Raw genomic sequence first — 27,824 nt, forward strand, 5'->3', positions numbered from 1 at the left:
TATAGAAATAATTTAGAAAATTATAGAAAAAATAGAAATATTTTAAATATGTGAAATATTCTATCCTTACCACTGAAATTTATCTTAAATTGTAGAAAAATTCTTTAATTCTGGAAGATTGAATTAATTCCTCTCAAAAGCATTTTAAGTTCTATTCCCTAATCAAAAAGATATTTGCAACTGATACCTGGCCGGGCGAGGAAAACAATTTTTCTGCAATGGAACATCACTGGACATGCACCAACCATGGGCAGGCTAACAGCCAACAAAACACAGACTCTGTGTTGCTTTTTGAACACTTTTTGCTTTGGGTTTTTTTTATTTATTTTAAAGCTTGTTTTAATTTTCAAGTTTATTTTGTTGGCTTCTTAAAATTTTATTTTTGAAAAAGAAAGAACATTAAGTTGGTCAGGCAGGAGGTGAGGAGGATCTAGAAGGAACTGGGGAAGTGGAAAGTATTACTGAAGTATATTGTGTGAAAAATAATTTAAAAATTAAATTCAAAAAAAGAATCACAGCCATAAAGGGACAATTTTAGTTTACATAAATCTATGTTCCTTACAGTTTTATGATTTTGTGAAGTAATAGCACAAATTAGGAAAACAGAGACATGATAACTAACATTTATTAAAGCTCATATGTTCAACACCCTATTAAGGGCTTTACAGTAGTAACTTACAGAACACTAACAAAATTCATTCAAATAGGATACTTTATATCTTCATTTTGTAGATGAGGAAACTAAGGTACAGAAGAGTTCAACAATTAACAAAGTAAGTAACAAAGTTGGTGGAAGAGATGGAAACTGAACCCAGGCAGCCTGACCCTATGGCAAGACTCAACAGTATCAACACTAAACCAACTGAGGACTTCATCTTCTAAAAATAAGTACATATGTCTATGGGATAAAGTGCTATCTGATGGGTCAACTTTCAGTTATCATATTACTTGGGAAGACAGTAAGTGAATAAACTCTAGGTACATCATAGAACAGTTTTGTAGGCAGTTAATGACTAAAGGTCCTATTCCAGATATGATATGTGAAATGAATATGAAAATTTCAAATAACTACATTTTATTACTATTAAAGAGTACTACAACTTAAGTAATACCCTATACTGAGCAGTCATTTACCTCAGTAAATAGGAAAGGACACTCAGAAAGACTTAATAGGATGGAATTCAAATAATGTTTAACAGAGAAATGAAACTGAAAATAACACTTAAAGAACCAATAAGGCTAGAAAACATTCTTCAGTTTGCCAAGGCTAAAGTTCTGCCCCATCACACAGTTCACAACTAGACAGTATTCAATGTCATATATATATATGACTTATCTATCTATCTATCTATCTATCTATCTATCTATCTATCTATCTATCTATCTATCTCACACACACATACATGACATTTAAAACTTAAAAGAGAACTTTCTCTTTCCAAAGGAAATCACAAATAGCACTAAGAGAACTGAATGCTAGCATACCTCAAACATCCTGGCAGCAGTACACCTGACAAGCGCGGAAGTATGGACAACACCGTACCACAACACAGTCAGCAACAGCTCATGATAGGCCGGATTTGCCCTGCAGGAAAAATGATGACCTTAAGGTCAATGCCATATGCTTAACTGATGCATTGAAAATCACTATCTATGTGTGTATACATTTATTACATATATACATATTAATGAAAAAACACTGGCAGAACATATAATGAAACATAAGTTTATTACATCATAGCTAATATCTCACACAAGTCACTTTATGTAAGTGTAAACCATATTCAAAATTACACTCCTCTAAGCATCTATAATTGTCAAAGAAATTCTAACCTACTTCATAGCATGAAAACTAAAATCACAAATAAAAATAGGAATGGTGGCCCATCCCTCTAGACAGAACATAGGAGGTGAAAAGCCAAAGGATTGCAAACTCCAGGACATTCTGCACAGTGGTGCCCAGGTCTAGTAAACTCCAGGGCATTTTGCACAGTGTTACCCAGGTCTAGTAAACTCCAGGACATTCTGCACAGTGCTGCCCAGGTCTAGTAAAAACTGAATAAGCAATAAGCCTGCTTTGTCACATGGTTGTAGAGTAAAGCCCATCTTCATGGAAGATGTTATTATTAATAAATACACCTCCTAGTGGCTCTGGCCGGTATCTCAGCTGCTCAGGAGGGTAGGTAGAAGGATTACCAGTTCAAAGGTAGCCTGAGCTATAGCTCAAGGTCTGCTGGGGCAACAAAGTGAGACTCTGTGTGGCCAAACAGAAAATAAATAAATAATGAAATAGACAAAGAGGCTGGGGTTCCAGTTCAGTGGGAGAGAACTTGTTTGGCATGTGTATGGGCCCAGATTTAATCTCTAGTACCACAAAGAGTGACTGAGAAACATGCACTTCAGTCACCATAACTTGTGATTAAAGCAGGACAAACAGGCCACAGAAAACTGAATAAGGAATCCATGATACTAGCTCTCAATTGAGGTTTCTTTCCATTTCTAGGAAACAACTTTTTAAACTCTGCACATGATTATATTTTTCTACCAGCTTCAAAGAAAGTATCAGTCTGTACCTTCAATCTTATAAAAAAAAAACAACAACAACCCACAACACATCAACTACAAAATATTTAAGAATATTCAAATAAGCAAAACCAAAACCAACTCAAAATTGTAAAATCTTAACTCTTAAAGACAATGGTGTGTGGTTAGGTTTAAAACACCATTCATTTAATGCATCCATTTGGAAAGCTGCCTACACCTTAAAAAGATGCATGCGCCTTATAGTACCTTCTTCTCTAGCCGCTGAAGCAGCCTCCCCTTTCTGGAAACCACTGCCCTGCTTCAATGTGGACGGGTGTTCTTCACCTGCCTTTAAGCCCCTAGAGTAGGATTTCCTGCTGCTATCATTTGGGAGAGTCCCTTCTTTTTTTGAGTCTTAGTTTCTTGAATCTTACATCTTTTTATTTGGTATGTCTTTACAAAAAAACAAAACAAAACCCCAAAAATCAACAACAAAAAACCAAAAACCTGTAAGCTATTTTGTTTTTACCCAAGTTCCACAAAAGAAGCCTTCAGGCTGTCAAGAGGAGCATGAGACAGGGAGAGCAGCGTCATTACATCCTCTAGGAAGCCAACCAGCAGCTTTCGGTCATCTTCCTACAGAGGAAAAATACTGACAATCAATTCGCAATTAAGTAGAACTAAATGCCATAATTCCCTATCTTTAATTAGAAAGGATTACCACATACTGGGAAGAGCCACCTTGAAAGCTATGTTCTGCAAATAGTCTGGTTTGTGATGAAGAAAAACTACTAATGTTTTCAGTCCCTATTCAATGAATCATTATTACTTTCATAATAACTTTATTAAGAAATTGACAACCTGTTAGATTAGAGTTAAAAACTTTGCATGTTTAACTAATCAGAAAGCATAAGGGAAAGGAATCTGATATTCTCCCAGGAAATAAACACACAAGTTAAGGTCAAACTTTCAAAAAGGATAAAAGTCAAGGACAAATGGCTTCTGAACATAGTCAAAGTCCTGGTTAGCTTTTTGTTTGTTTTTGTCAGCTTGACACAAGTTAGAGTTGTCTGGGAAGAGAGAACCTCAATTGATAAAACCATCTCTATCAAATTTCTTGCTGATTCATGAGAGGGCAGGGCCATACCTGGGCAGGCGGTCCTGGCTGCATAAGGTTGAGCAGGCTATGGACAGCAAGCCTAATATTCCTCCAAGGTCTCTGCTTCAGTTCCTGTCTTGGTTTCCCTCAAGATGGACTATGGCTGGGCATGTAAACCAAACAAACTCTTTCCTCCCTACATTGCTTTTGGTCATGGTCGTTATCATAACAAAGAGTAAGTTACTAACAGAAACTAACGATGACACCTACTATAAAATCAAACATTAACTATAACCTTGAAAAACAAACTGCAAGAATAAAAGAATTCAGAGAAATAAGAGCTAAAAATAGAATTCCAAATGACTATGGATTCTTTCGAGTTTTTAAAATTTACTAAAATTATTTCCCATTTTAAATATCAAATCAAATAATATTGCTTTATATATGTAGGTCAGAAATGTGTATGTGTGTGTGTGTGCATGTGTGCACATGAGACACCAGGTCTAGTGCATTGTGAACAAGTGCTCTAGCACGGAGCTCTATCGCAAGACCTCAAGATAGTCTTTGTTTCCAAATAAAACTATAGACTGTGGTTTATCCCAACACAAATAATACCTAGCAAGGAGAACTATTAACTGCTAGTCTGTGCTTTCTGAAATGAGCAACCCTAGTAATCTCTGATTATTACCTCAATTTAGTAAATGTTCTGTGATGGAAAAGCTCTTATCATTTTAGAAATAAAAATACATGGGGTTTCAGAGTCACTCCAGAGATAGCTTCTTATCAAAATATGGGTGACCACGGCAAGACCAGCAGAAGTTAGATGAGCTGTGTCCTGACTGGAGAATCATAAACAAATACATGGTTTATAATTAATAAAGATACTATGTCTGGGGTAGTTTAACATATAGCAATAATTAAGAAAAATGAAGTATTACTAAAGGGTACCTTGGGAAAAACAATATAGTTTCTACTACATCTTTAAATTTTCCAATACATCAGATAAACCATTTAACCAATTACATGGAAAACATCATGAAAAACAAAGAAATTTTGCTAAGTAAACATAATCTAATGTAAATTAAATCTATGTGTTAAATTGGTACTTTACTTAGAGACTTATTTGAATATGCTCCTCACTCCAAAGCATTTATTGAAAATGAACAAAACTCTTTGCAAACAAACATGAGGTATTTTCTAAGGAGAGGAAGTCTTGTCTCTCACCTGAATGTGGCACGTGAGGACTCCTGTGGCATAGATGGGGACTGTAGCTTTAGTGAGGACCCCATTTCCTGCTGAGGAATCTAAAATTATTAAAATATTTTTAAAAGTTCTAGTATACTTTAAGTGTAAAGGCAAAAGTGAAAACAACTGCATTTAAAAGCACAACTATTTACAGGATTGTTTGGGAAGCACTTTGGGGAAGGCACATTCTAATCTGTTAGTCACAACTTACTGAAGTGGCATTAGTGCGCGCGCGCGCGCGCGCGCACACACACACACACACACACACACACACACACACACACACCTGGTAGTTGAGAAAGGAATTTAGTAACAAAACTGGGATCTTAACTCCTATTTCCAGAATCAAAACCCACAAATGCTTCCTTTAAGGGCCTTTCAGGTATCTACTAGCCAAGATAACGGCACACAGATATCCATTAGTTAACCTGTTCTGGCTCAGGGCATCTACTGCGGGTTTTCAGCATGGAGGAGAAATTAGGCTCCATAAATGGGAAGCATGGCAAGAGAATCCAACCACGACTGTGTGACCTGTGACTACTCTCTGAGAGTTTTTGTCTACAAATATTATGATAAAGACTTACAAAGAAAAATTCTACAGACGATAAGGAGGTAAATTAGTACTAATAGTTCATATACTGATCATACTGCCTTAAGTGGTTTGTTTCTATGTCCTTAAGTGTTTTGTTTTTGTTATTGTACAGATATTTTTTTATAGCTAATTTATTTTAGTGCCGAATACAAAGAAATTAAATTGAAAAGATAATTCAACAATAGGACATGACTTCAGCAACAAAACTACCATAGCTAGCATCTAAAGTTTATTTTGCTGGTCAAAGTAACATTTTCTTGGGAGGAAAACTGATGCTAGCTAACACAACAACGGTATCAGAGAATTAAATCTGAGGCTGGAGTAAGTGAGATACAGACTGCAAAAATGGGGCTTACTCATTTCCTTTCTGAACAATTAAATATTCACAGTTAACTATTGATTTTAAAAGCTGTCAGTTCTCAATAACTTTTTCTTCTAAATCACATCTTAATAAACTATAATCCTTAATGGTGGGATTTTAGGTACAGAATTACCTATGCATTCAAGATCTATCAAGTGTAAGTTGCTATATATTCCACTTACTATTTTCTATAATTTATTCTTAAAAATGAAAAAATAGACAGGTTTACAGATGTACACATAATCATTTTCTTAGTCCAGTGAAGCTGGCCTACAGTGACGCTGTGCCTGCCTGCACTGGTTAAGACATATGGGTGAGGCTGATCAATGCAAAGTCTGTTTTCACAGGACCTATAGTATCTTTACATTTTCTGTTTCATTAAAAAAAACTTGCATGCCCTTCATTGTTTTCCATTGTTATTTTAATGCTGCTTCTTTTGCAAGCTGAAGTACTTTGAGTTCATCAAAGCACACTCTAAGAATTAAAAGCAATTGGTTTGAGAAGTTTGACCTTTGTAGGCAGAATAAAGGAGATTGCATACAGCTGTTGAAGGAGGACACTGGAAGGTTGGCCACAGCCTCATGGAGATACACAGATTAATATAGTTTCTGTGTGATCATTTGGGTCTGGGTGGCCAGATACCAACGTGCAGTCTCCATTTACAAAGGACGAATCACCCCATGGGGAAGAAACTGACAAGGGAATACTAAGAACTACATGACAGACAGTCTCCTTCTCAATTTCACTTCTTATTTTAGATAATCTTCAGATAACCAATACAGTATTTTTCCTGAGTATAGAGATTCAACTGTTTTTAGAGTAATAATGGACATACTTACCGATGTTTTCTTCAGACAGTCTCAAAATCTCCTGGAACTGGGGTTTTACCTAAGTAAAACAGATTAATCAGTGATCAATATATATTGACTATTGATAACACTATTTTGCCTTATAGGCTACTGAAAAGGTCAGAAATATATTATTTTTAATTAACAGGCTCAAGATAAAAAGAAGAATAAAGGGACTGAAAGCAGGACTTAAGGATAAATAAAAATTAATTCAGGTCAGTAAGTATTTTCAGAATAGCCTTTGGTATCTTTCCTTAAAATAATTTCCAAGATGATTTAAAATTCTTAAAATTACTGCTAAAAACTAAATTTAGTTATCAATAAGCTCACTTGTATATTATTATATGATTAAAAACTTCATCACCATATATGATTAGAATTATTGTAAAAAAGATCTCGCTGTATTTGAAGGGAATGAAAGGAAATTCTACTCATTTAGGATTTCCAGGGCTAACATATCAAAATGTGAAACCTATCACAATCCATTATCAAGTCCTTCAAATTAAAACTTCAAATAAGGAATTTTACTTCAGTATCTTAAGTTAGAACAAATGCTCATTTCAGTTTTCTTTTTTTTTTTTAAATTGGGATTATCAGAGGTTTTAGACCACAGAAGACAATTCTGTAGTGTTCAATGCAACTGACTCCTACTTAGTTTTCCAAAGAAATAACAGCTATTTATTTAGGAACTCTTGAGCAATTCCTGCTGATAATGGTAACAGGTAGACTGGTGAAGAGGAAAATGGATTTTGCTTTCTCTACATTAATGTCAAGACTCAGTGTTTGCTTTCTTGTTAGCACCTCCGTCACATTGATTTGCACATTTATTGCAGACTGAGGGAGACACTGTGAAAGACTAAGCTGTGCAATTATGATTAAGATGAATGTCTTCACTTTACAAAACACTATTTACAGGCTATTTAACTTAGTAAAGGTCACAGAACTTAGCAGCCAACACACTAGAAAGGAAGTATGAATTTTGGTGAGTTTATTGCAGCCTACATTTCTGCTTTAAATGTTGCAATAATATAGATTTCTTAGGAAGGAGCAGAAGCTTAGAGTGTTTACTATTTGAGTATCTTGATAAAAACCTGATCATAGCAACTACCTTGTAATACCTTTAGAGTTCTCTAATCAACTAGCAAAACAAGAAACTGAAGACAAATGTATAAACAGAATTGAAGAAGAATTGGATGCAAGCGTCCTCAAATTTTAACACCTAAAACAATAAGCAGCGTAGGCCACGGTGACAGATCACACTATGGCAACGGCTGAGACACACATCTGAGTGTCCATGCTGTTTCTAAGGAGTGGGATCCTTGGAGCAATTTTTATAGGCTGCTGGGGCTCATCATCCTAGGTTCTTATCAAGTGCTAAGCAGACAAATGCTCCCAAAATCTGTAGTATATGACAAAAACAAAAACAAGAACCCCAAAACCCTTAATACTATTCAAAGAATTGGGTTGCTTTCCTCAGTTCATATGCTTATGGTAAAAGCAATAAAATCTCAGTACACACTAAGCTGAGGCTAAATATACTACTTACGTGTAACTATTTAATAGCACCGTAAGACATTAAAGATGCTAAAAGATAAGGGAGGCAAAGATGGAATACAAATATTTACCTTAGTGTTTGTAAAAATTTTGCCAAATGTCCGGCAAAGACGCCAGAAAAATTTGGAGAATTCATGGACACAGGCAGTTGAGGTTACATTAATTTTGCCCACTATTTCGATAAGCTGTGGTAACCTGAAGGTGAAAGGAGAGAACAGCAGGGGCACACATGAATGACTGTCTCTGGGATACGTCTGCAAGAACACCTCCCCTATGTTCTCTATAAGCAAAGGTTTCCGATCCTTTGAAATGGTATTAATGACTCTACTAGATCAACTCTTCAAACATCAGTTTTAACTGCTTGTTATAAAAAAGAGAGTTTTCTGTGTGTGAAGCTAATGAGCTTCAAAATCAAAGATGTGACACATCACAGAACCTTGGTTTAAGAAAGCATTCATTCTAGACTCAAAGCTATTAAATTAGAATATAAAGTCCAGTACTCCTAGTACTCCAGACAGAAGATCAGAGCAGACACAATAAAGATGAGCTTCTTTACACAATGTTACATATGCAGTGGGAGTTAATATCACCTTTCCAGTTTTGCTACTGAAGATGCCAATTTATGTTTCTTAAACAAATTAATCTATTTTATAAAATTCCTGTCTCAAGCCTAAATATGAGCTATTTCACATTGAGTGAATTTAGGTATATATAATGGATATGGAGGCGGTACTTACAACTGATTGACAACCCACAGTAAACTCTCCCAGCCTGTTGTGCCCTCATGTTCTAGTTGGTAATCGTAAAGTTCTAGCAGCACCGCCAATTGCTCACGACTTCCAATAATAGTAGACACATCTTGTAGAGGTGACATTGGCCGAGGGAACCTGGTCACTGTAAATAACAAACAAAAAAGCAAAATAAACCACACAGGAAAAAAAATAGTTCTTCTGTCCAAAGCAAAATAAGGCTCTGATATTTAATTAAATTGCTTTAAACTTTAAATTTTACACATTAAAGAGACCCTCACACTTAATAACTAATTTAACAAACACTTACTAATGAAAACTAAGTTAATGTAGGTTAAATTAAAATCAAAGATAAGACTTCAGTATAAAACATGGATTTAGTTAAAAATTGAATCTAATTAAAAATGTAGTTAAAAACAACAAAAATATGTAATTCCATTATATTGTTTATGCTAATGAAATAATCAAAATAATAAAAGATATTCTTCAGAGACTAAAGTTAAAAGCAGGGAAAATACTATTTCATAGGAGAGAATAATGATATAAAATATTGACGCTTCAGATGAAGAAATTTCTTTAGTAGTTAATTTTCAACCTTAAATGTTTTATTTAAAAAATTTCAATCAAAGTTAATGTAAAGTATTAAAGCCAGTGATGAGCAAGCTAAAATACAATCTTTAACCAAGGTTCCATGTAGTACAAATAATAAAAACTCAGAGGCAGATATAGGTTTTAAAGCTGGGTTGGGTGGTGGTGGCACACGCCTTTAATCCCAGAACTTGGGAGGCAGAGGCAGGTGGATCTCTGTGAGTTTGAGGCCAGCCTGGTCTACAAGAGCTAGTTCCAGGACAGGCTCCAAAGCCACAGAGAAACCCTGTCTTGACAAAACAAACAAACATACAAACAAACATACAAACAAAGCTGAAGATCAGAGAGGCAGAATAGTAAGCCACTAGAGACCTTTTTTACTTTTACCAATGCTCAGACCCACTAGACTACACTGTGTCTCTGCCAAACCTAAGACTCCACACTCCAGTGAGTTCCTATCTCTTTTCCTTTATATTCCTCTCTCTGCTCAGCCATACCGTTCCTGTATCCAGCTCCATAGTGCTAGGATGAAAGGTATGTGACTCTCAAATACTGGGATAAGGTCTGAGCCACCACCACCTGGATTTGTCTCTGAATTGATCCCGTGTAGCCCAAGGTAGCCTTGAACTCACAGAGATCCCTTTGCCTCTGTCTCCCAAGTCCTGGGATTAAAGGTGTGCGTCACCACTGCCTGGCCTCTAGTGGTTTAGCTTTGCACTATGATCTTCAGGTAAGCTTTATTTATTGAAAAACAAATAAAATATCACTAGTCCCACATCTCAAACTTTAAAAAAATATGAAGGAAAACTGAAAAAAAAACCCTCACCTTTAAAGCATGTAAATAAAACATAACACACACATACATATTTAAAAAGCTTAAGATATTAATAAAGCTTATAATCCTATGGATCACAAGCCACAGATTTCTCCCCTTCACCACCTTTTTGATTTTTGAAACAGGATTTCTCTTTGTAGCCCTGGATGTCCTGGAACTCACTCTGGCTGGCTTTGAACTCACAAAAATCCACCTGCCTCTGTCTCTCAAGTGTTGGGATTATAGGTTTGCACCACTACATCAGACTCAGATTTCTTTTTTAAATTACATTTTAATTTTGCCTGTGTGTATGCGTTTGGGGAGTAATACATGTGTGCTAAAATATGCATGGTAGTCAGAGGACAGCAAGTTATCCCTTTCCACCATGTGGGAACTAGGGGTCAAACTCAGGTTGTCAGGCTTGGTTGCAAGCACCTTTGCCCACCGAGTCATCTTGACAGATCAGGATTTCATGGCATTATGGAATACCTACATTACAATTAAGTGAATAATGTATAACAGTAAGTTCATTAGCTATGGGTTATAAACTTCCAGATAGTAGTAAATACACCCAAAAGACACAGAAGGGTGCAGTATTTGCTCAAAATATATTTAATGCTATTAGGCTTCAGAAAATTTGAAATAGTACCTAACTTAAAAAATTTTAAAGTAAGATATTATTGTACTCTTGTGCTGCATAGGCATTCAACACTAAATGTAGAAACTCGTCATGACTGCTATCTGAAGTCTTCTATTTGCACTCGGAAATGTGGGTAACATGGTTATCACTCACAACCTAGATTTCTGCTTAACTTCTCACTAGCCTTGCTCAGCAATAGAAGATCTGGATGATTAGGTGCTGCACGAGCGCCTTCCGCTCCTTCAGCCAATAGCTGCTGAGATACCAGCCCACTGGGCGTGGTCTATTTCTCTTTAAAAAAGAGCAGCAGCCCTCTGCTCGCTCTCTTGTTTCTGGCTCTTGCTCCAGTGACTAGACTCCTTTCCTGGCTGTCAGTGTTCTGTAAGTTTTTCCCCTAAAATAAATACCCCTTTGAATCCAAACTGGTGTGGGATTGTTTCGCACATTAATTAGGGATATCTGGGTTTAAACTTCTACATTACATCAAAACATATCTGATACAATTTCGACCAGGATTCTGTCATACTGGGCATAATCTGCAAGATATGATGGAATGAGTGCTTATATTTCAAAATCATTAACCTACAACTGGAAAATAATAATCACAATTAAAATAGATAAATTGAGACTAACTGTATTACGAAAGAGATTAAAGGCATTTTAAAATTTGAGACAAGCAAAAACAAAATGATGACAGGGAATAGGTAATTATGTCGAAAACTCAGCTAGAGAGAAGACATTAGAATGTCAAGGTGGGCATGGTAGCACATGCCTTTAATTTCAGCACTTGGTTGCAGAGGCAGGTGGATCTCTGAAATTGAGTTCAAGAGAGCCAAGGCTATACAGAAAGACCCTGTTTCACAAAACAAAAATAAGAACAAAAGAATGTCTCAAAAGCCTCAAAATATTTTTTCTGCTTATTAATAGTTTTAAAAACCTGAAAAATCTATCATACAACACTAGAGAAAGAGTCCCAGAGTAACATTTTAGTAAGATGGTAAAATAGCATCAATGAAACTTATACAGTAATTCTGCAGAATAACAGCTGCTAGGAATCCCTGGAGGTTAGTTTTAGAATGTCAGAGAATGCTACCTTGTTTACCACTGCACCCCAAATACCTGAAACAAAAGAACCTGAGATAAACTTCGGTTAACGTTATAAAATAACTGGCAATAAAATCCTTGTGTTATCCTTTATGACAAATATAGCATTTAAATGAAGGATACAACTTTAACATTAAGCTAAAATCTGGGTGTAATGGTGTACACCTTTAATCCCAGCACTCCAGAGGTAGAAGGAGGCAGATCTCTGTCAGTTCTGGACAGCCTGGGATATATAGAGAGACTCTGTCTCAGAAACAACAACAGCAGCAGCAGCAGCAAGCCAAAGAGATATAGCAACAGCAACTAAAAACAAAAGATTGTTACTTGGCGTAAGGAAGACAATCACAAGAAGCAGTAGTTACATAAGTAAGGAACATGGTCAGGATGGCAAAGAAGTAAGTGGATGGCAGCTGCTAGCATTGAAGGGATATTTGTTAAGAACACGAAGAAGCTAAACTAGTTTCTAGTCGCCTCTCCCAGCTCTGGCTTAGAAGCAGGCCTGCTACAGGTGTGTTTAGATAAAGTGAGATCATCTAGAAGGTGGGATCAGGGTAGGCTTGCTCCTATCTAATGCCCGACATCCTCACAAATATGGAAATGCTGGGCACTACGAGTCTGCAGAGATATGCAATGTGAAAAAAACAAGAGTCAGAGACATCTGCAAGCCAAGGAGCACCAAAGAAGGCCCGCCCATAAATGACCAGATTTTTAAGGAACGGGGCAGCTTTCTCTCAGTTTTCAGAAGGCCCTTCCTGTCCTAATCCCATCCAGTTATACTTCTGCCCTCAAGCTATGAGATAGCACATTTCTGTTATTTCAGATACTTAACTTGTGGTATTTTGTTAAGACAACTTCAGCAAACTAACACAGTCAACCAGGAAGAGGAAAAGAATTTAAAACAATAAGTACTTTAGTGGGCGGTAGAGTCATAGAATGACTAGTTAGGAATTCTTATGGAGTTTTGCAAGTCTTTATCCTATGAAGTTTGATTTTTTAAAATTATCAATACAATAAGTCTTTATTAGAGCCACTAAGAGACACATATTTCACAAACCTGAAAATGTTCCAAAGCTATTTCAGACACAGGAACAGCTGTGTACAGCCTTTTCCTATGTGTCCTGCATAGGAGCAGTACGGCTGCCAACCACCTCATCACATCACAGATCATTTACTGTCCACTGGAGAGTGACTTCATGCATTTCTCCCCCACAACCCCAGTCCTGGGGATTGAATCTAATTCCCCTCTCATGGATTAGGCAAGCATTCTGTCAATCAGCTGTACTCCCGGCCTGACTTCACATGTTTCTGAAGATAAGTCACTTTCTTTCTATGAGGTTGGGGAGAGAAAATCTTACTACATGCTTGTTTCTTTCTACCACGAACACAACAGAAAATTATATTTATTATTAGAAATTACAACTATATTTATTCTACCCCATTGAAAACAAAATAGCAAGGGAAGAAATAATAAAGAGGAAATGACAATCTTCATACACTAGCCCTAGTAACAATTAAGTAAGTCTTCTCATCGATTCAAATCTGAGACAGAAATGTCTATTCCAGCTTCCTAATAAAGTTTATAGAAACTTCCAGCCTTTGCTAGTATGAGACCCTGCCTCAACAAAGCATAAAACCTTACATAAAATCAACAAATAAGCAAAACACACCCATTCACCCAATGAGGAACAGAAGAAAGCACAACTATTGCAGAATAATCTCACATAGCTTATTCATAAAAGAGAAACCTATTAAGTTTTATCTCTGAACATAAGATTCGACACATTATACATACAAAACATTTTAGTAACCATGCTGCTATGTAATGGGTAGAAACAAAACAACTCTTTGGGAAGCAAAACTGTCAATATTGTATCCCTTCCCTAAAGAGCTGAGAGTTGAGTACCTTCAATTTGTGGCACTTCACCATGCAGCGTGGCTTTGCTGGAGAAAGGCGCATTCTGAAGCACTAATGCAAAGAGAGATGGGATCAAGGACTGCAAGGCAGAAAGATACATGTGGAGCTTGTGTTCATCCAGCCCATGCTCTCCTTCCTGAAACAGAAGGGTGGGAGCTAATCTTAGGTTTCTGAAATCACATTGCAAGTTGGATGCATGATAGCTTCTCTTTCTATGGCAAACAAGCATTTAAAAACCTCTATGTTAGACCCAAACATGCACTTAACAGCTCTGTCCATCCTAACTGTTATGAGAAGCAAGAAGGCATTGTAGACACGCCAGAGTCTTTAATAGGAAACACTGGGAAGAATTAGTTCCAAGGCTGGGAACACTTTTTCTGGGGAGTATCTTATCTTCTGAAATTCTTGTATACTAGAGTGAGTCTCAGGAGACACAACAAGTGTGACGCTGCTGATCCTGCAGGATCATTGCTATTTCTGTTTCCTAAATGCTGTCAAGCACCTGGGGCCATCTGCATTTGCAAGGACTCACTTCCACAGATAAACAGAAAGAGAGAAATGACACAAACAGGATTGATAAGGCACTCAGAAGGCAAATGTTAAAGTGAAAAACAAAACAAAACACCCAAAGACTTATCAGAGATAAAGCAGTTATTGCATTCAGACAGATCTACTTGAGATGTCAGTTCATTGTTTTTTTTTTTCCTTTTTTCTTACAGAAACACTACTAGTTAATTAGTACAGTGGAGACATTTAGAAGCAATGTGGTATAACTTACACCATAGCAAGGTACATACTAAAAAACAAGGTCTGGTTAATTATCAGATAGAAAGAATGCAAACACGTAAAAAAAAGAAAAAACAAAAAAACCTAGATTTTCCTAAATATGCTACTTCAGTCTTAATTTTTATATATTTCCCCTAAGTGTTCACTGTGAAGTTTAGAAGGAACAGTCCAGTGTTTAGATTTAAGTCTATATTCATGTACATATGAGATCATCTAATAAATAGTTCTAAGATTTATGATAAAAACCTTAAAGGTCCTTGAAAACTTTGAAGCATAAAGCATAAAAGTCTAGAGTCAGAAACCAATTTGTATGACAGCTGGGGACCCTAACAAGTTACCTAAGTCAAACCCTAATTTCCGTGTAAAACACAAAACTCTCCTCAAAGGGTTCTAAGAGTGAAATGGGTTTTTAAATCTAAAATATTGATCTTTGCAGTATATATAGACACCCAAGAAATACTAGCTTCTCTGCTAGCCTCTAAAGAACATTTAGTACAAAAATTAGATAAAGACCCATCTATTATTTCTCAACTTTTCATCAACTCTTCTGAGTAGAATGAAGTTCTCTTAAGATGTCTATGCTCAAGTAATCACAGATAGCATAGTTTTGACATCATAGAAATAAGAAGACCACAGACACTCTGCATTTAGTCATCTCTGGAATCTGGAACTGGAGCTGATGTTTATGTAAAACACCATCATGAGCATCTTCAGAGCATCTGGGAAGAACTGGCTTTCTGAACAATGTCTGCTATATTTCTAGGAAGATGCTCTTCCAGCCACTGTGTGCTTTCCCGTCGAACTCCTCCTCTCTCCTCAGTGGTGATGTACTAAACTATTTGGCTAAGTGGTACGTACATCTTGTCTCTGTTCCCCAATATTTCTCTAAGATGGTCTAGAACAGACCCTTTAAATTTATGAACTATATAAAAAAAAGAGGAACTCACCCTGAGAAGCTTTTCAATCTTGTTCAGTAGTGTAGGTATAAGATGAGACTGTAAATTTCCAAGTTCAGTTGTCCAAGCAGCATAAGCTGGTAAAAATACTTGGTGTGTTGCACTAACAACTCTTTCTGAGGGGTCACCCAGGGCTGAAAGCAATAATTCAAAGCCCTGCAAAAAACAAAGAAACAAACAAACAAAAAACAACAACAAAAAAAACCCAACAGGTAAATGGAGATTGTTAAAAGAGTAAATTTCTAACAAAAATGTAATAAAATACAATATGCATTTCAAATGTTTTAAGGAAGACAGTCATCTCCAAATCTTTCCCATTTTCTTAAGTGCTAATGTATCTATGGATGAACAGACGGGGTTGAAAACACCACACTCATTTCCAACTTCCTGACAGTTGCTGGATTGAAAGCAGCTGTCCTTCCTGCTCATCACACCGACACACCATCTCACTGCAGACTGTCAAATATCTGAATCAGTACATTATTTGGAATTTATAACAGGGCAAAAATTCATGCTGAAAAACATACCTGCTGATATTTGTCAGGATCATCAATGTAGCCCATAATGACACCCAGGCTTTTGATCACAGCTTCTCTTACCAAATCTGCCTTATCTTCCATTAACATCTGTTGCAACATTGAAAGAACCAAGGAACTACGAATTTCTTTCTGAAAACAACCAATGTTTTTATGAGTTATTTATGCCATGATTTAATATGGTAATATTTAATAAAAATGCCAGTTACTGCTGTGCCTTAGCTTACTTTTAATACAATTTATTTTTACTTATAAATGTTGTGTGTAAGTACGGGTGTGTGCACACAAAGTCAGTGCCTGTGGTAGCCAGAAGACAATGTCGATCTCTAGAAGTGGCGTTTCAGGTGGTTGTGAGACACTTGATGTGAATGGTGGGAACCCAGAGTTGCATTAATGCCAAGCAGGGCTCAATCATTGAACTAAACCTCCAGCACACTACACCACTGCTCCCAGTTATGTTAAGGACTAAGCTTAATTAAAAGTTGAGGATAAAATAAAGTTATCAGGGGCTGAAGAGATAGCTCAGTTGTTAAGACTCTACTGCTGTTACAGAGGACCAGAGTTCTATTTCCAACAGCCATGTCAGGCAGCTCACAAGCACCTGTTGACCTCAGTTATAGAGGTGTGCACACTGCTTCCTTGGAAACGCGTTCATGTGCAGCCCTCTACTTCTGCCTTTTCATGTAATTAAAAAGAAAATAAACCTTTAAAAACAGTCATCAATACTTAAATTCCTACCTTCTTTGTAGTTATTGAGACTTGTCAAGCCATAAAATGAATAAAGCCTAAACTTGGTCTGGCCCCTTTAAAGGAGATAATAAACCAAATAAAATAAAAACAAAGACTTGGTTTTTGTTCTAACTTTTTAAAACTTCTTAGATGAACAACACAAACATTTAAACCTGTGAGCTGTTTGTAATGAATAAGGCCTGTCATCTTAGCACACGGGTGGTAGGATACAGAAAGATCAGAAGTTCAAGGCCATCTTCTACACAGCAAGTTTTAGGCTATTGAGGGATAGATACAATGAGACTTTATCTCACAAAAAACAAATGAACTTAAATTTTACTGCTACATCTCAGATGGAAGGCCTGGCCTCTATGTTAAAATACACATTGTGAATTGGGGGGGGGGGGAATCTAGAACATGAAGTTATGTAGATTTGCTTCAGAACTGGGGCACATTTTATCATTAAAAATCTATTTAAAAAGCCTTTACGCATTCAAAAGCTTTGTAGCAGTAGATGCAAACTTCCCGCAGTTCTAGAACCTACTCAATGTTCATTTTTATCACTGGAAAGAGATTTGTCTATTTGTTTGTCAAGTGACAACTTGATGGAAATAAAGATATCTGTCACATACCCAAGTCTGAATAAACACAGCTTGACAGTGTGTGCTTCTGCTGAGAAAAACTGATACACCAGGGAAGAAACCAGCTTCTGCCTCAGTGCTCAAGCAAGAATCTAAGTGCTTTTCCTGAAAACCCTGCCAAATGTCAGTCTGCAGCCAAAATATTTTCTATTATCACTTTCATCTTTGTGTCTAGAATATTACAAAGATTTAGGGTTTAAAATTTAGTAAAATTAACAATTTTACTGATTAAGCAAAGTCCTTTTTGAATGACTCTGGCTTGCTTTGGGAATGAATGCTATGTAGAGCACAGTACTTATCAGAGCATCTGAGGGCCAGCTCTCTGACAATGCCCTGCAGGAACACTGCTGCCCACCAGCACTGTATGTGTAAACACGTGAGGGACAAGAAAAGCCCTATTAGGAAAACACCTTCCACCTTATGGAACTCTTTGGGAGAATCAACTTCTGTAGCCGAGCGGTGGTGGCACACGCCTTTATATCCAGCACTTGGGAGACAGAGGCACGCGGATCCTTGTGAGTTCGAGGCCAGCCTGATCTACAGCAGAGTGAGTGCCAGGACAGGCTCCAAAGCTACAGAGAAACCCTGTCTCAGAAAAACAGAACAGAACAGAACAAAACAAAGCAAAGAAACAAAAAAAAAAAAAAAAAGAACCAACTTCCCAGAGTCCTCAGAACATACTTGATGAACTACTCCACAGTTACATATATTTATGCATGCACAACCAATCAGAATGTACTTATTTACAAAAAAAAAAAATGCATTAACGTGAGCTCCCTCTTCCCCCCACCCCTTCTCGTTCTTTTGTTAAAATAGCATGGCTAAGAGAATTTGGATTCAAATGGACATAGGTACTGCTAAACAGAAACAAAGGAAAAGGCTCTTACGGGGAGGTAAGGTGCCAGGGCTCCACAGGACTCTGCCACAAGCAGTCTTCTTTCTGGATATTTGTGATTAATCTGGAGTCAAAAACAAGCACATCAGTCAAGTGGAAGCAACACGCCCTCTCTTCTTCCAAAAAACAGTTACTTTTCACCAGAATTAGTATTAAGAATATAGTACACTGTCTTCCTTTTCCACCTCTGGGACTGCCTGCGTGTCTATACCTGGGTCAGGAATAAGGGAATCAAGGGCAGCCTAAACATCAAGGCACAGGGGTATCTGTTAAAGAAAAAAGGGAAAATAAAAGATGAAGAATTGGCAAGGTATCTAGAAATCATGTGTTTGCCTAGGACTAGGATCTCCTTAGCATGTCAGAAGAAGCAAGCACTTCTAGCAACAGGAGGTGGAGAAATCTTCTGGACCTAAGAGAACTGGCGTGTGATAAACACCAGTCTGTTTTTACCTGTGGGGCTAGCCAATAGGTTAGCCATGCTTTAACCAGCTACATAAAAACTCCATGCTCTTTTTGAGAAAACCTCTTTCCTGTTGGTATATGCAAAACAGTGGAGTTTTGCTATGTGCTGACTACACTGAACTGAAGCAAAAATAAAAAAAAAGTCACATACTGGGTTTTGTTCCCATATGTCTTCTTCATAGAATATAAATCTTTCTTTGACTGGAAAAGAAGTATATTGTTCTCATATTCCCATATCAAAAGATGACATAATTCAATAATGTTTTGGATGCCTAAAATTAAGAAAAGAAATTATATAGAAAGCTACTGGGCAATAAACTAGAGGTAGGTGGTTAGTCAGATCCCTGACCCACGATCATAAAGGTCACAAAAGAGAGATGGCAGAGATGTATGTAACAAACATCTCTGAGCTAAATTCAATCCGGTCACAATTGCTCTGAAAGCAGAGAAAGTCGGACTATTAGAGAGCTGTGTTTACAGTTCCACCTCGTCCCTCTCAGCCTAGTGCACTGCACCTCAGGAAGAAACACACAAAATCAACTGCATTTCTTCAGTTAATGAGTAATAAGATTCTCTTTAGCTTTACAAATAAGATATGAAACAAGCACAAAACATACATTCTGAAAGCTACAAACCACTGTGGTAGATATTTTGATGAACTTCTGTTACCCTAAACTCAGATCGGAAACACATAATTAGGATGGGAATCTTCTCCAGATCCATCTATAGATTAAATAAATTACTTGAAGAAAACAAAAACAAAAATAAAACCCAGCTGGCTTCTTTATAGAAATGAAAAGCAGTTCTTAAAATTCATATGGAGAAATAAGAGACCCATAGTAGCCACAGTCGACCTAGCAGTGCATTTGTTTTGGGGTAAATAAATGCTTTAATTTTTAATCTGGATGCAGAGATGAATGTACCACTCTGTGAACACACTGACCATTCAGAGATAGACTGAAGCTAACACTGGAATTAACAAAACTCTGTTTGGGGGTGCCTTTGAAAACTAGCTCAGGCTTGTCTAGAACTCACCAGTACTGGAATTGCACACATGTACTACTATGCCGGGCAGAATTTTTTACTTTTTAAATTTTCTTAGGGATTTTGAGGCAGGGTCTAGCCTTGACTCCTCCTGTCTCTGTCTCTTGAGTGCTGGGATTAAATGTGTTTATCACTGTGCTCAGTTTAAGTGCAAGCTAAAAAGAGAAAATGGAAAAACTAAAATCATCTCTTGTAGTCAAGCTTGTAGTCACGCTAGCTAGATTTTCCAGATCTACAGAGACGTATTTCAGAGGACAGGCATTCTTCAAACCTTTTAAAGACTACAGAATATGGCATTTAAAGTGTTTTAATAACTTAAGACTTTCCATGACATTAGATACATCTGTTCCTGGCAGCACCAATTACTTCAGGAGGATGATGGGCATCGAAGAGGCTCCTTATAGAGTTTGCTAGTCATTTGAGCAAGAAACTGCTTTTGCTTTGACTGCTTGATGGTATGCTGTGTGAAATGGACATTCAGGACCCACAGAGAAATGACTGCTGAACATGCCTAAAGGTGAGACAATCCTTCGGGGTTCCTGCTTCATGAAAGAGTCTGCCAGACATTCTACAGGACACAGAAGAAAGTGACTGACAAACTGCCAATAGAGGTGGAACTATGTTTGAAATTTCCTGCTTCATGGAAAAGTCTGTTGGGTACTATGGGCCTGTAGGCTGAAGATGGATGCCCCAATATTACAGAAGAATTTTAGGTGACTGTCCAGGCAGCAAGATGCCTCTGTCAATTCTAGAGTTTTGGAAGTAGCTTCCTGTTTATTTAGGTGATATTATATCCCTCTGGAGTCTTTGATTAAGTTGAAGAATAGATAGGTATTATTATAGTTTTCCTTAGTTATAATAAAAGATAAAGTAGATATAAATATTGTAACTGTAATTCTTGCTTAATACCTGTTTTATTGTATGTAATCTTGCTATGTTAAAGTTAAAATGCCCTTTTTATTTAGACAGAAAAAGGGAGGTGATGTGGGATTCCCCTCTGTATGCTGTGACTACCATTGATTAATAAAGAATCTTCACTGGCCTGTGTGGGCAGAATAGAGAGGTAGGTGGGGAAAACTAAACTGAATGCTGGGGGAAAGAAGGTGGAGTCAGGAGATGCCATGTAGCCTCCGCTGGGAACAGATAAGATGGAACCTTGCTGGTAAGCCACAGCCACGTGGTGATACACAGATTAATAGAAATGGGTTAAATGAAGATGTAAGAGTTAGCTAATAAGAAGCTAGAGCTAATGGGCCAAGCAGTGATTTAATTAATACAGTTTCTGTGTGGTTATTTTGAGTCTGGGCAGCTGGGAATGAACAAGCAGGCTCCTACAACAGAATGGGAGCTGGAGAGATGGCTTAATGGTTGAGAGCACGACATGCTCTTTCAGAGGACCTGGGTTCAATTCCCAGTACCATGGCAGTTCACACCTGTCTATAACTCCAGTTCCAGAGCTTCTGACACTCTCACACAGATGTTCATGGAAGCAAAACACCAATGAACATAAAATATAATTTCAAAAAAAACTACTCCAGTAAAATGAATTTGATTATAAATATATAAACTTGCTGTATTAAAGTTCTACACTTTGCAAACTGCAGGTATCTACAATGTATACAGGTTCTCCATTTGCACACACACTGTTAACTCTTCGTCAAACTTGCTAAGTAAATAGCGCAAGGACTTTGTACTTGCTGGACCTTGCTGCACCTAGAGTCTTGGTTCAGCAGCACATCCTCAGAGGAGGACAAGTGTTCTACCGTGCTCAGTCCTCTACCTTGTCTTTCTGTATACTGTGTTTCTAGTTACTACAGCAGTACCTGGCACAGGAATTAGTGTTTCTAAGTATCTGATGAATGAATGAATAAAGCAAAGCATCCTAAAGCATTCTTTTGTGCAAATAAACGATATGCAGAGCGATGGACAGTCATAATTCTCCTTCCATGGATTTCCCCATGTACTGTTAAAAGAAAATATAAACCTTCAAGAATAAGAAGAAAATAGCTAAGAAAGCCATGCAGGTAACTTACCTGTTCCCAACACTGTGGTAAAAGTTCAGCCTCCACACGTGTCGGTCCGACATGTCGTGCAAATGCCACGCAGCCTGTCAGTATCATCTGTCTGAAAATAATAGGAAAGAAACTGGTAGTGCATCAGAATATTGAATTACAACCACGAGTTAAAAAGAATTAAACAGCCAGTAACGGTAGCACCCCTTTAATTCTAGCACTTGGAGGTACACATATCTCTGTGTACCTTGACCAGCCTGGTCTATGTAAGTTTCAGGCCAGTAAGGGTTAGATGGTGAGACCCTGTCACAAAACAAACTTACACCAAGATAAATTAAAAAATAAATTGATAAGAAAAGAGTCAATTCTAAACATCCTTATTATTGTTTCTCAATTTTTCACGTTAGTGTCTTTATTATGTATTACAGTAACCTTCCACTCATTAGAGCCCACATGTACTAATACGAGCTTATTAGGAGATGCGCACTTATTCCTAACTGCACTGCTGAGAACCAAATCTAGGGCCTCATGCCATTCAAGTTATACTCTAATCAAATCTTTGGGAATTGTACCACACAAATTCCCTATCATTTATATCTCCCTTTGTTTCTATTTCTCAGTGTTTCTTTTTGATTTTTCTATTTCTTCTATTTTCCCCCACTTTAGAAAGCCATGCAAATTAAAGTGAATAAAAAGAGATATACTGAGAAATTCTATCACCTGCTTTCTCATGAGATATTCCTAATAACTGAGTATTTCTGTACCAACTACATACATATGTATGTGTTCCACAACTGTTTGATAACTGTAGAAAAGTCCAAGTATGGCGGGGCACACTTGTAGGGCCAGTTCAGAGACTGCAGTAGGCAGATCTACGAGTCCTCTGGCAGACCAGCCTAACCTGTTCTACTCTAGACCTCTGAAAAAAGCTGCTTCAAGGGTCAGGTCTGGAGCTAGGCTAGTGGTAGAACATCTGCAGATCACTGGTGAGTCCCTGGGCTCTATTGTGCATTGTGTCTGAGGAAAGTACCCAAACTGTCCTATGGCTAACCAAAATTCTCGCGTGAACCCCCAAACCCTGGTCATAGTCATTGCCACACAAATTTTAAAATATTTCTTCATGATATGCATGTACTACTACTACATTAACCACATCTAAACATTGGAAAGAAAAAGTGATAGCTCTGAAATGCAGTTCAAAATAAAAAAGGTCAGATGGCCAGTATATTATTAATAGCACTGGAAGTAGGCTATTATAGCAGTAAAAAAATAAGACTACTTAGCTAGAAATATGGTATCATTTATGGTTGTTGTCAAAGAACTGCAGAAAGTACCATCATGGAGTATAAAACCAGGTTTTACTGGGATATTGCTAAAGAAGTCTGAGATGAATTAACTAAAGAAAAATAACAAGTGGCCACCTATCAAGCATGTGCTAATGAACATATCTGTCTACTTTTCATTTGTATTATATGATAATATAGAATATTGCTATTAGTCTATTTTAATAAAAAGTTGTATTTCTGTAATATAAAAACACAGTAGTCAAGAATATTTTATTTCTGATGTGAAGGCTTGGCCACCAGGTGGCAGTGGTTATGTTTAAGTTTTGCCTTGCCTGTCTCAACAAACAAAACAAAATTTGTTTCACAAACTAAAAATGGGATGTAGAAAAGGTATTTCATTACTAGGTTATTAAGATAGGAAAAGGCATTTTTTAAAAGAAGAGAATGAGATATGCAATTTCTTGTATAAATTGTACTCAGAAAACTTTCAAGTTAGATGATATGTCTACAGTGAGTGATCTACTTTCCCTCATTCACACTTGACTAAAGTGCATGCAGGGCTCTAGTGCCACCCCGACTCTGAATGTGTCCTGAGGACTAACAAGTCTCTCTGCTCGCTCTTTGGTATATTCTACTAAGAACAAGAGACAGACACAGTGTAAATGTTGGGATAGCTTAGACTGTGTAATCATAACTTTGGAGCTCTTTCTACTTCAACTTCCCAGCTTTATGTGTCATGACTCATTTTTTATTTTATGATTTGACATAGTCAAATGATCAGAAGATATAAAAAGAAACTCTAAAATTAAATACTTACAAAGCACAACTCTGTTTTACAAAACATCAGCAAAATCCCTTTCATTATTTATTAAGCTAAAGATTGCATAGAAAAACATCCACTGGTGCGTTGTTTCCCTAAGGTCAGACTGCTTTCTTCATGCTCCCCTAGCAGCTTTACTTGGTATTTGAACATTTTTCTTCTTGAGGCAGACAACACACTTTCTTGATCAAACCAGTCCCTCATGTTCCTGTGTGCGGGGTGCTGTCCTATGGCGATTTCACGCATTTGTACCTGATGGCCATCAGGGGCTGCATGCAAGCTCCAGAAAGGACCTGTTCCTGGTAGTTCCACCCCATCCACTGCAGCAGAGTTCCCACCTAACTTACGTAGAAAGAACATGTCTGAGTCCCTCAGAAACTGGTGTGACCCTCAGGAACCCATTTGGTGTTGCATCAAGCTTTGTGATGGCAATAAAGGTTTAGAAGTATTATAGACAATGGACCAGCTCTCTGCTTTCCTCCTGAGGGTCTCTGCCACTTCATTTACAAAATGGTTCCTGGTCTCATTAATCCTGAGAGATCAGTAAAGATAAAGATGCTAAATTCTGTTAGATTCTGACCAAGAGCCAATTGATGGATTGACTAGAGTTCATGAGAAATCAACACTTTAAAGAACAAAGCATAGATTCAGTTTGCAAAGACTTAGTTATACTAATTATAAAAGTAGAGGCTCAACAGGATTTGTACATACTTTTCACAGCTACTTTTGCTTCAAGAATTTACTTATTTTCACAGGTTTAATTTCTCAGAGTGTTTTCCCTATGATCTATTTATTTATCGGTATAAGTTGCAGGTTCCTTTAAAAATGGAGGTGAATAGAAGGAAAACAAACTCAATGCTAACACTATTGACATCATTCTCAAGATGGTGGACATATGACAGAACTCCAGCACACTGAAATTGATACTGGGAAAGAAAAAAGGCCTGTAGATTAAATCACCAACTATGGTGCTCCTTAGAAAACTAGTATATCAGCATTGCATTTGTTTATTCCTGCACACCCACCTTTGCTCATCATCCGGCCTCTTGATCAGGTTGAAGAGTATGTGGAGGAGCTGGTCTCTTTCTTTAGGTTCAGGGTGTAGGCATGCTGTACACAATATGAGGGGGATCAACTCCTAAAGAAATATGAGTGGAGAAATTAAAAATAAGAATACAATGCATTATATCCTAATTTTTATTTCCAGAGTACCCTTAAAACCTCAATAAACAGAGAATATTAATACATATATATACTGGTTAAAGATAAGGATAAATCACAGTGTAATAAAAATTATTCAAGGTTCAACTAACCTTTTTTTAGCCAGAACTGCCAAAGGATCCATTAGGTTTTTACAGTAAATAACATCCCATAATCTGACAATCTGATATAACATTAATTTTAAAAGTGTTTTAAGTTTCTCACAAAAGTTCACTACTTTTTTTTTTTTTTAAAAGCATTAAAAGTTGAAGAAAAGAAAAAGTAAGAAAACAAAGCTTTTTCCTGGGACCGGACATCCATCTCAATAAGGTACTTACTTAGCTTGTACATAAAGCCTTGACCTCCAACCAACACTACATATACCAACAATATAAAATTCCAAGTAAAAAAAAACACAGGTATACAAAAATCAAAATAAATGGAAACACAAAAATCTTTTCCCAAACTATATAACAAAAATTCCTTTACACACACACACACACACACACACACACACACACACACACACACACAATGTGCTTCTGTCAGTATGAGCTATAACTTAATAATTTTGTACCCTTCATATTTAATCCATTGTCTAATTAAAGTTCTTGGGCTATAGGTGCAGATCAGTGGGTATTACTACTGACTATAATTAGAAATATTTGATACTAGACTGAAAATTTAAACTACATTTCATCGTACAGTCAACATACAGAAGTAACAAACTTTTTTTTTAAAGGAAAGAAGTGCCAAGTTTCTTTTTCATAGAAATGTATGAAATTAAAGCTGTCCACATTTTCATTAAGACAATATTCTGGATCCTAAATATATTATGTTTTTCATTTCTAATGGTTAAAAAAAAGCTGAAAAGTAGAAAGATATTTTTGGAGAGAAATGCTCCAAACTCTAAGTATTCTAAAAAAATCATGAGAATATATTAAGATTGGAGGGAAGAATCTCTCTTTCCCATTTACCTAATTACCTGCCTCAAAGTATAAGCAAACTAAACCATTAAGCAAGCTCTGCAGCTCAGAGCCTAAGAAGCAGGTTTAAATTGTGTGTAGATGACATAAGTTTAGAGTTGGGAAGGAGCTAAAAAGCAAGACTAAAAAGCCCTTTTATCAAGGTTTTTATATTTCATATTAAACTTTAATTATCTACTCTAAATTTTAAATTTGAAGTTATAAGATCTAGACAAGAGAAACTCCAAACAAATGAGAAAAGTAAAAAGTCTAAAGTACTTATTCTGTTTCCTTTTTTTCCAATCATGCTATTTAGATGCCTATATGGATTCCAGACTAAACAGCAACTAAAAAATTACAGAAAATTAGAAAAAATAGTTCTGCGCTGAGATTGTAAGACAGAATATTCAAGTTCTGCATGACCACTTTGGGTTCTTGGCGGTTTCTATAGGTCTGACCCTCATAGACTCACGTGTGAATAATTGGCCTATAAGAGGAGCAGTAAAGGAGAAGAATCTACAGATTAAAGACAATTCCCATATAAATGCCAACACAATTCTTTAGAGACCTTGAAAGAACAATATTCAACCTCATATAGAAAAACAATAAACCCAGGATAGCTAAAATAATCTTATATAATAAAAAGAATTTCTGGAGATATCATCATCCACGATCTCAAGCTCCACTACAGAGCTAAAGTAATAAAACCAGCATGGTTGTAGTATAAAAACAGACGGGGGATCAATGGAATTTAAGTGAAGACTTATGAATGAAGACACAGATCCATGGACATCTGATTTTTGACAAAGGAGTCAAAATTATTCAACGGAAAAAAGAATCTTCAAAAAATGGTGCTAGTCTAACTGGATGTTGGCATGTGGAAGACTGCAAGTAGATTCTTATCTATTGCCCCGCACAAAACTCAAGTCTAAGTGCATCAAAGACTTCAGCATAAATCTAGTTACACTGCACCTGAAGAAGAGAAAGTGGGAAATAATCTCGAATGCTTGTCACAGAAACAACAACCACTAGCAGGGCAGAAACTAAGAGCAACAGTTAATAAATGGGACCTCATGAAACTGAGAAGCTTCTTAAGGCAAAGGACACCGTCAATAAGACAAAAAGGGCAGCCTAGAGAATGGGAAAATATATTCACCATCCCCAAATCTAACAGAGGGCTGATCTTCCAAATATATAAAGAACTCAAGAAACTAGACATCAAAAGTCCAAATAAAACAATTGAAAAATGGTTTACAAATCTAAACAGAATTCTCAACAGAAGAATCTTGAAATGCACTTAAAAAAATGTTTAACATCCTTAGCCATAAGAGAAATGCAAATGAAAACGATTCTAAGATTTCACCTTATATCTGTCAGAATGGCTAAGATCAGAAACACAGATGATAACTCATGCAGGAGACAATAAGAACCAAAGGGAACACTCCTGTGTAATACTGGTG

At 36.8% G+C, this 27,824-nt stretch overlaps 1 protein-coding gene across 6 annotated transcripts in view; it reads right to left on the reverse strand.

Annotated features, from left to right (window-relative positions):
• The window catches only part of Relch (RAB11 binding and LisH domain, coiled-coil and HEAT repeat containing), an 85,102-nt gene that overhangs the window by 19,834 nt on the left and 37,444 nt on the right, over positions 1–27,824 (reverse strand). For 4 of the 6 annotated variants that reach the window (XR_012912028.1, XM_075987642.1, XM_075987645.1 and 1 more), the window contains 12 exons: positions 25,225–25,337; positions 22,115–22,205; positions 18,568–18,639; positions 16,302–16,442; positions 15,766–15,930; positions 14,021–14,168; positions 8,960–9,116; positions 8,294–8,417; positions 6,660–6,708; positions 4,847–4,926; positions 3,053–3,159; positions 1,486–1,585 (listed from right to left, as the gene is read on the reverse strand). Coding sequence is in view for 5 of the 6 variants with exons in the window: in XM_075987642.1 (XP_075843757.1) it covers positions 1,486–1,585; positions 3,053–3,159; positions 4,847–4,926; positions 6,660–6,708; positions 8,294–8,417; positions 8,960–9,116; positions 14,021–14,168; positions 15,766–15,930; positions 16,302–16,442; positions 18,568–18,639; positions 22,115–22,205; positions 25,225–25,337 (1,347 nt within the window). In the remaining variant the exon portion in view is untranslated. The remainder of the gene's footprint in view (positions 1–1,485; positions 1,586–3,052; positions 3,160–4,846; positions 4,927–6,659; positions 6,709–8,293; positions 8,418–8,959; positions 9,117–14,020; positions 14,169–15,765; positions 15,931–16,301; positions 16,443–18,567; positions 18,640–22,114; positions 22,206–25,224; positions 25,338–27,824) is intronic. The other 2 variants (XM_075987644.1, XM_075987643.1) reach the window with 2 other exon arrangements.

The sequence above is a fragment of the Microtus pennsylvanicus genome, chromosome 10 (genome assembly GCF_037038515.1).
Source record: "Microtus pennsylvanicus isolate mMicPen1 chromosome 10, mMicPen1.hap1, whole genome shotgun sequence".
Classification (NCBI taxonomy): Eukaryota; Metazoa; Chordata; class Mammalia; order Rodentia; family Cricetidae; genus Microtus; species Microtus pennsylvanicus.